The sequence below is a fragment of the Pistacia vera genome, unplaced genomic scaffold, assembly GCF_008641045.1.
Source record: "Pistacia vera cultivar Batoury unplaced genomic scaffold, PisVer_v2 Contig616, whole genome shotgun sequence".
In the NCBI taxonomy this organism is placed as follows: Eukaryota; Viridiplantae; Streptophyta; class Magnoliopsida; order Sapindales; family Anacardiaceae; genus Pistacia; species Pistacia vera.
Genome location: NW_022196464.1, coordinates 3,184 through 12,581, shown reverse-complemented (window position 1 = coordinate 12,581; position 9,398 = coordinate 3,184). Strand labels below are relative to the sequence as shown.

General features: G+C 33.0%; 1 protein-coding gene across 2 annotated transcripts; it reads left to right on the top strand.

Annotated features, from left to right (window-relative positions):
* The first annotated feature begins 397 nt into the window (after nucleotides 1–397).
* On the top strand, nucleotides 398–9,156 carry LOC116110848. 2 transcript variants are annotated; one of them, XM_031397060.1, is made up of 5 exons: nucleotides 398–509; nucleotides 632–714; nucleotides 4,985–5,580; nucleotides 7,852–8,027; nucleotides 8,174–9,156. In XM_031397060.1, the coding sequence occupies exons 2-5, from the start codon at nucleotides 693–695 to the stop codon at nucleotides 8,625–8,627; spliced, it is 1,248 nt and encodes a 415-aa protein (XP_031252920.1). In that variant the 5' UTR covers nucleotides 398–509; nucleotides 632–692; the 3' UTR covers nucleotides 8,628–9,156. The 2 variants fall into 2 exon arrangements, with proteins under 2 accessions (XP_031252920.1, XP_031252921.1); XM_031397061.1 differs by having other exon boundaries at nucleotides 496–534.
* The last annotated feature ends 242 nt before the right edge of the window (nucleotides 9,157–9,398 follow it).

The following is a 9,398-nucleotide window of genomic DNA, read 5'->3' as shown; positions in this document are numbered from 1 at the left end:
CAAATCAGATTAGTAAAATTTATTATATTAATCTTTATATGACCTTCTATAAATAGTTTGGTTTAAAAGAATAATACTACAAATGGTAAGTCATATCCCAAAATATTATATAATATTATTTATTTTAAATATGATATAATAATATTGAAAAATTAAAAAAATGAAAAATGTTTAATCAAGCACCATTAGATAGCCCAACGGTCAATTATGACTCTTGGATGTATTACTCAAAAAATGTTAAGTTTGATTTACTTGGGTTATTAATTTTAAGGTCTTGGTAAATTAGTTGAGGCATGCGTATGTTTATCCGAATATCCTAATTAAAAAAAAAAAAAAAAAGTTTTATCCGGATAAAGTGACGGTTACCTTTAGTTTCCTTCTTTGAAGCAACTGGCCAGTAAGCTCTTTTTGGTATTTTAGCAAAAACATAAAATTAATAAATATAATAATAAAAAATACTCTCCTTATTTGCGTAACCTACTCTTTTATCTCTCTCGAAATCATACCAGGTTTCTCTCTCAACTCTCTCTCTAGGTTTTAATTTTTTTTCTTCTTTTTAAATTTCTGTAAATTTTCCCTTTTCTGTTTAAATAAATAAATAAATTTATATTATTTGTGTTCTTCCTCACAGGTTAGGTACAAAGAGGAAGATCTGATGTACCTGCCGGTGGATCTCAATTATACACAAGATCATGATGGCCCTTGAGCATAAAGGTCTGTGTTTTTTTTTTTTTTTTTTCATTTTTTTAATTTTTTTTTGTGCTTTTGTGATCTCTTCAGTTCTGGTTCAGTTATATTGAGTGATGATGATTTTTCGGATTTTTGTGTGTTTTTTTAGTGGAAAAAAATTGGGGGTTTTCGTTTCTGTGGGGTGTGATTGTAATGTTTTATGAGTTACTATTATTTTAGGTTTAATCTTGTGTTACTGGAAAAAAAGGGGATTTTTTTATGTGTTGTGTTATTGTTGTCAGTTAATTAGGTTGAAATAGGGGTGAACTGATTAGTTCAAGGCTAGTAGAGTTGTTACTGGGATTCAAATGTGTTTGAATATTTTTATTTTAGTGGGAGCATAAGGTGTTTTTATAATTTGATCCCTTTTAGAGGCTTATTTTTAGTATAAATATGTTGGAAAAACATTTGTAAGGGCTGAATTTACATAAAATTTCGTCGGACACTTTCAAGAAGTGGACCAAGTCCTTGAAATATATTATTTTCTGAACTTCCTGCCCAAAATAGTTAAAAAAATAAAACTTAGACATACTTCAATGAAGAAAATAGAATCTTAGAAACCTTTAACTCTCCTTTTCTTTCTTATCTTTCTTCTTTTGAAATTCCATCCAATTTGGCTAGATGAATGCTTTGTTTACATGTCAATAAAATAGATTGCATAATTTTTCCTAGGTTGAGAAATGTCACCGTTTTAAGAGATATAGCAATAGATACAAGACTTCTCTGTGGTTACTTCAAACTTTTGCACAACAATCTTATAGAAGAAGTCAAATGTTCCAAAGAATTATCCATCTGTTTTTTAACACAATTCAAGATATTATAATGGTGGTATGGAATTTTGAAATGATGAATTAAAGATCCATAATAAGAATTTCCCTTATCATCTACCACGTGTTTTTTTCTTGAATCCATTTATGTGGCTTCTCTGGTGCAAATGATACCTTTTTTTTAATAACTTCGAAGTATGTGCTTGAGCGTAATTAATGGGTCTCTGCAATAGCTTTATCAGATATAGTTAATCCTTGGTTGATCATATGTTAAACCAATAAAATGGATTATTCTTTATAAAAGCTCTACCAGATATCTGTAATGCATATCCCTTCTTTTTTGGTCTATCCGTGTATGTCAAATGGATATAAGTATTCTCAATATACAACGGAGTAATAGTATCTGTAACTTCATCAAAACAGATATTTTTCTGGTAGTGTAGCTAATGATTGCCCAATATTGCATTTGCATTAATTTATCTTTCAACCATGGTTTTTGAGTCCTACTCATTTCCTACATTGCCATTAATTTCAATGATAGTGAGTTATCTTGCTTAAAGAAGTATCCAATGTGCACCAATCTTAGTTGCCATGGTTTTGAGATGAAACAAGTTCTTCCCGTTGATCCTTAAGTTCATACCAAACATGTTGCTTGAAGGAACAGGTTTTTGACGTCAAGAGCTTGTAAATGGGTTTTGGGATAAAAAGTGAACCCTAGGGAGAGAGTGGATAGATAATACCCAAATTAGTGTGTAGAAAAAAAAGAGAGAGGAACTAAAGAGAGTGAAAGAAACGAAAGAGAAACCTTTATGATTTAATTCTGACTAGAAACAAAAGTGAATTTGAAATACAGTTCTTCATCTTTTCATATAATTAGAGCTTTCACACAAGCTTAAAGGCACTTCTTTTGCGATTATAAAATATTATCACCAAAACCAATAATACAATTTAGAAATTTTGAATATAATTCAGCTCGTATCTTATCGAAAACACAAAAACAATTTTTTTTTTTTTTTTTTTAATTTGTTTTAGATTCAATTAGTTTACGTAAATTGTATACTGGTAGGAATCAACTAAGCCCCTACATTACCCTAAACATGGTAGTGTTCAAGGTTCTTACTCTTATTAGGTATTGTACTACCTTTAGGTTCTTAGAAATGCATTAATATTTATTTTGACTAATTGGACATTGTTTGCCCTTAGTTTGATGTTTCAGTAAATATTTAGTTAGGGAGCTGTCAAGCCTCATTTTGCACAAACTTCTTTAAGCGTAGATATCAGGTCCAATTTAAACTTTTATTGAGCTTGGGCAGCTTTAACATGTTTGATCTTGCTTCTTTTAGTAAATATTTCAGATTCATGCACATTTGTGAGGTTTGTAAATGTGATGGTTATGTAGTGAAAAATTGCATTGATCTTTTTAGATTTATATGTCATATCTATGTAGTGAATAATTAGATTATTTTTATGAGAAGTGTATAATTACGTCGTAGTTCATGTCAATTGGTAGTCATATTGGTTCTAAGGTAACAATAGTGTGGTTCAACAGTTTTAAGGGGTTAAAAAGATAGCGCTTATTTTTATTTTTCTATTCCTGAAAATTTTTGTTGAACAATTTAGACTGTAAATTTTTCGTTTTGATTTACTTTTGGCAAGAGCTTTCAGATGGGATAAGATTTTGGTCCTTGAAATATAGGCTTGGCTGATGAATTATGGCCTTTATATGCCTAGGTTGACTTCTGCCTCAAATTTTTAGTCATTTAATTATAACCTTCTACAGTATGCTGTGAAATGAGTGAAATCCTATGGTGGATTGTACCCATGTGTTTGGTAGCTATAATATGTGCGGTGAACTTTAGAATGTCACTGCCAGCTGCTTGTCTTTAACTTTTTGATCTTTGGTTATTATTTTAGGGCTTTATTAGTTATCTCTGTGCGTAGTTTGCATGAATTTCGCAGACTCTGGTGCTTATTTCTGCATACTAAACTGATTTCATTTTGGAATATGGCAAGCACAATTAAGGTAAATCTGTGCCTAAAGAGCATATCCCATTCTTGTGGTAAGTATAACCATCGGGTTGGGAAAAGAAGTAGTGAGACCTTGAATGGAATTCAACAGAGAACATAAAATTCTAATTAATCATCATGGAGTTACTGTGTTTTGTTCTGACATTTCTTTTCAGGACATACATCAACTGACTCTTAATGGCTGATAGATATAGTATCCTCGGTGGCATATATTAAGAGGATCTAAAACCATAACTACAAGCTCTGATGTAGATAAAAATTACCCAGTGGTGGGGTGTCAAAATTTTATTGTAGCACTCAATTAATTTTTAGTTCAATGAAATTGAAGCTGCTGAGATTCCTAGTGTATTTGGTTGCCATAAGTTATTTTTTCTTGGAACATTAGTCCACTGATGTTTTTATGTCATGAATACCCAATTAGTTACTAGGTCGTTTTTCATAGATTCTCAGAGTTGATTTATGATGGAGGTGGTTAACTCAGTTTCTGTTATCTCTAATATACTTTCTTTTTCATTGTATTGTGGTGGAGTGGCACTTTCAACCTCATTTTTTCCATCTCCTTCCCTACCTTTATGCAAGGTCAACACCAATGTTGAAACCAGAATCTTCTTTGTTGCCACACTCTCAAATTCTTGGTGGACAAAACTTAAAAAAAAAAAAAAAAAAAAAAAAAAACCAAATATGCAAACAATTTAAAATACCTTATAATAATTATCAGCTGCATTAAAACAAAGAAAATTTCTTAGTTGTTGGTAAAATCTTAAAGAATTTGGAGAGAGAAATGAAACCAAGGAGATGGAGAATGTGTTTACTGTATAGTCATATGGATAAATTAGTAATCAGATTTAAGTCTTCATCTGTATTTTGTGTATGATTAATTACTTATCAGTTCATCTGGTTTGCTTACTGATTCAAATATGGCCTAAAACCAAAACTCCATTCTGGGAATTTGATATGAGAGGATATACCTTTTAGTTTCTTAGGAAAAATATGCTTTGGGCATATAGCAGTGGGGCAAAGACCCTTTTGAGTGTCACCAAATGCTGGCGATAGCTATTATGGTTTTGGTCAGCATTGCACTACCAAATTTAAAATGGGATGTAGCATATAGTCACTAGATATGCGTTAACATTTTTTTTCTTTTATTCATGTACATAACTAATTGTGTACTTGCTCAATTTTGAATCATTTCTAATGTTATTGAGCTTTTTATGATGTTGGTTCTCTTTATTAGTAGATCCTCCTTTTTCAGTAATATCGTTTTTTTATCATTTTTATGGGAATTTAATGTATATTTTAATTAATGAAAATCCTTTATTCTTTTGGCTTTGTTTTGCTTGTCTACGTTTGGTAGCTATTTTGTACTTTGATTGTGCTAGAAGATTAATTATGGATTCTGATGATCAAAATTTTTAGTTCTATATTATGATGAAGTATTTGTTGTGTGTTTTTTGTTGCAGAAGCTATGCAAAGGATTGAGGCGTCCTTAAAAGGCCTCCAGAGCAAGGGAATTCCTTGCAATCTGCAGTATAATAATGGGAATTCTGTTGAAGGATTTCCCGAGTTTAAAGATGACATCAGTGCTTATCAAGGTGGGGATGTTGGAGAATCAGTTCGCCAATTAAGCACTGAGTTTCTGGAATATTCTAATGAATTTTATAACAACCCCACCTACCAACATGATTTTGGCTCATGGTCCACCTTCTATCCGGACTCTCAAAAGGTGCATCAATGCCAAATGAATGCTTTTGAGAGCCAATTTTACCCCCTTCCTGTGGAGAATCGGTTTCAATGTGCACCGTACAATACTTTCACTCCAGCTTACCCCTATGATTTCCAGTTTCAAGATTTTCAGTATTTTGTGGTCATAGACTTTGAGGCTACTTGTGACAAGGAAAAAAATCCCCATCCCCAGGAGATTATTGAGTTTCCATCTGTGATTGTGAGTAGTGTGACTGGCCAGCTGGAAGCATGTTTCCAAACATATGTGCGACCTACTTGCAATCAGCTTTTGAGTGATTTCTGCAAGGATCTGACTGGTATCCAGCAAATTCAGGTTAGTTCAGATTTCCTCTTATGCTTATCAGCAGTAAGGAAACCTGATATGCAGGTTAGTTGGAGTGGTTATTAATGGGGTGAACTCCTTTTTTTTTCACCTAAAAAACCATGCTGGGGTGAAATAATTGAATAAAAGATCTTCATGAGAAAGAATTTAATTTGATGAACTATCCTCTGCCTTGGTTCAAGTTACTCCTTTTGTTATTAGTCAGTGTGTCAAATTAATGATGATTGGTTTTCAAATATTAGCAATGTCTTCAGTAAGTCACTCTTGGTCCCGCAATATGCGGAAATTTCTTTTCAATTGTGGGGTATCAAGGAATTTGATTTGGATTAACATAAGCTCAATTCAAATTTCTTCTCAGAAGACAGGTCCCAATTCAAGAGACTTAAATTTTACCATCCCCTCCTTTCTTTGCATATGGTGTCTTCATTGTGATGTTATTTTTCTTCGGGTATTTGGTGGGGTTGTTTTTTCCCTATTTTGTATAGTAAAAATTAGGTATATGTGCTAATAAAACTGTTCTTGTTATCTATCAAGGTTACTATGTAATTCTTTCTAGGAAATGCCCTTCTTAATAATAGATGAATATATCTTAATGGATGGATTGATACAAATTTATATACAAAATGAACTTCCTTGATGGTATGTGGCCTAGATGGATGAAGTTGTCCCAAGTTGTAGTAGGAGAACCCTAATAGCTTAGCACCCTTAATTATAAAAGTTACAGTACTACTATATAATGAAAATGTTAATCATGGAAGGAAGTCAAGGCTATTAGCAAATGAATGAGCTTGAATTTACTGACGGGATAATAAAACTGAATGTAATGAAATGTTAATTCAATTTATTACAACATTTTATTTTAGGTAATTGTGAGAAGTAATAGAGTTGAATAATCAGGTTGAAGCAAATTATCAGGGGCATAGCAGTTTGTGTAGTAAAGATAGGGCACAATAAAAGAGAGGGTAAGCAAAACTTAGTTGTTTGCTAGACTGAGGTGTTGGACAAAAAATTTCTTGTTAGCAAAATATTTGATCATCATTAGCAAAATCTTAATTGTTTGCTACTGTTTGGTTTAAATATTTGTTGGCTGTCGTGTTTTAAAAATTAGTTTTAGATCTCTTCTATTAAATTGATTTATTTAAATTTAACCGTATAGGGTTATTGTTGTAATTTTTTACAGATTACATATATTCTTTTAATCATTTTATATTTTAGGTCTTAATCTTTTGACTTTAAGCCCATCACCAATTTGTTCTGACACCTAATTCTACAACCACCATGAATATTATTGATTCTAGTATCTCAGTTACCCCCACCTCAGCTTCATTTCAGAACTCAAGTTCTTCCTCATCTTGATAGAAGAGCATTACAGTGCTCAAGGTCTCGGTGATTGTTGTTCTTATTCCTTGCCTATAGAAGAGAGGGAGATGAGACTAAAGACACAAATAGGATGCGTGGGAAACATATTATTATGGTTCATATCCTTGGTGTCCAGGAATTTAATTTAAAGGATACTCCTCTAAAACTAATTGAAACAGAAATTTGTGGGCAAATATGATCTCTTCAGTGAACTTACAAAACAATTTAAAACTGAAAGACTAAAATAAATAAGACTAAAATTGGAATGGTATGGGAGGATTTGCTTTATCTGATTGATAAAAATCTGTATAGACTGTGCTTTATGATCTAGGAAAAAGAAAATGGGTGACCATATTTTCTTCCTTTTGATTATCTAAAAGTGCCATTGATAAAGTTCATATGGGTTCTCCATTTTAACCTTTTCTTTCTTTGAGAACATTGTTAACTTTTGTAATTAACTTTTTCCTAGATTACGTAATACAATTTATCATAGTGGAATCTATCATCACTCATGTCACTATGATTCTTGTTTGGTTCTTGGTAAAGTGAATAAAAATTGGTGATAATTACTGTTGTGATATAGGAAAAAGTTAAAGGTAATTTACTGTTGTGTACATTTCAACAAAAAGAGAAGTCATGCTATTTTAGAATTTGAGAAGAAAACAGGAAAAGCTGGGTGGACTTGGATTGTAGTCCTAAAAGGTTTCTTCAAACTAATTAAACATGGGACTTAAAATAGCATATAAGGCAAGAATGGTGCTAAATGAGTTTCTACTTTTTATATGCTTGTACTTCTTTCTGTATTTGTGCTCCTTGTGGTTTCGCAATTCCATTTCTTTTATCATCCATTTATTTTTCCTTGTGAACCTTCAACTTTAATTTGAATGTATTATATACTTCCAGGTTGACAGAGGTGTTACTTTAAGCGAGGCTCTACTTAGGCATGACAAATGGCTTGAAAATAAGGGCATAAAGAACACCAACTTTGCTGTGGTGACATGGTCAAACTGGGATTGCCGTGTAATGTTGGAATCTGAGTGCCGATTCAAGAAGATTCGAAAGCCTCCTTATTTTAACAGGTAAATGATTTAGATAAGAAATCGTTTGTAATTTTTTTTTATTCTATGAATAGTTTTCTTTTAATATGATTAGATAAGAAATCGTAGATTATTAATGATTTGTAGTGGAATAAAATTGTAATATAGTTTTGCTTTTTTTTTTTCAGATGGATCAACTTAAAAGTTCCATTTCGCGAGGTTTTTGGTGGTGTTAGATGTAATTTAAAGGAGGCAGTTGAGATGGCCGGCCTACCATGGCAAGGCCGTGCTCACTGCGGCCTGGATGATGCTAAAAACACTGCTCGCTTACTTGCACTCCTCATGCACAGGGGTTTCAAATTCTCCATTACAAACTCCTTGATGTGGCAGGCAACTGATGCTTCACTGGCATGTACTCAATTCCCTGAACGCATGCCGTTTTCCCCTCATCAAGTACATAAACCAAAGGACCTGCATGTTCTCCAATTTCAGTATCACCCTTATTGTTTCTGTGGGGTGAAGAGCAGCAAGGGGATGGTTTGGAAACCTGGACCGAAGCAAGGCAGCGTCTTCTTTGGTTGCGGGAACTGGACTGTCACAAGAGGTGCCCGCTGCCATTACTTTGAATGGGCTACTCCATGACTCAAAAACTACAGAAGGAATCAAGGAGTGAGTTCTCTATCCTTCTTCTTGATGACATCTTAAACTTTGATGAGATGTCTTATGTAAAAAATGAAAAAAAAGGTAGTGGGTTGTTGTCTCCTAATTGAAGCAAATATTTATTTGCCTTAGCCATATGGTGGTGAGGTTTAGGCTTCATGGGAAAACGCATATTAATGGTTGGGTGAATTGCAGAAGGTGAAAGATTGAAGTAGTTTTTCTAAGGGAGGTTCAACCTGTAAAGCTGACTTCCTGTTGACAAAAGGTAACGAAATTGGGAATGTGAGGATTTGGGTAGTTAGGATGATGATACTTTTTACATCTTATTAAATAATCTTGTGAGATAAGGGACTTTCTGCTTTCCTATGCATTTCTAATGGAAATTTAGTGGAGTGGCTTGCACTTGCACCCAATTTGCTCTTTTTTTTTTTTTTAACTCTTTTAGTCGGAAAAGGTTATCTTGCCAGATGTCATTAATGTTATGCAGTTTCAGTTCTTGGATCTTGTTCAAGGCAATGGGTGAAATTGGGGGTAATACTTGTTGGAGCTGTAGTGTTCCTAATTTAGCTTTTCAACGATGTTGGAGGTCTAGATCCGGCCTGTTGATGCTCCTTGGGCAGTCTCACGGCTAGATATGGCTTTGCTTTACTCTATGAAGGTGTTTTAGAGGTTTTTTTGCCCCCATCCTCTATTTTAGATAGAGCTATAATATTATTTACAAAAATTATTAACTATTTTTAAAAAAGGTTCGTA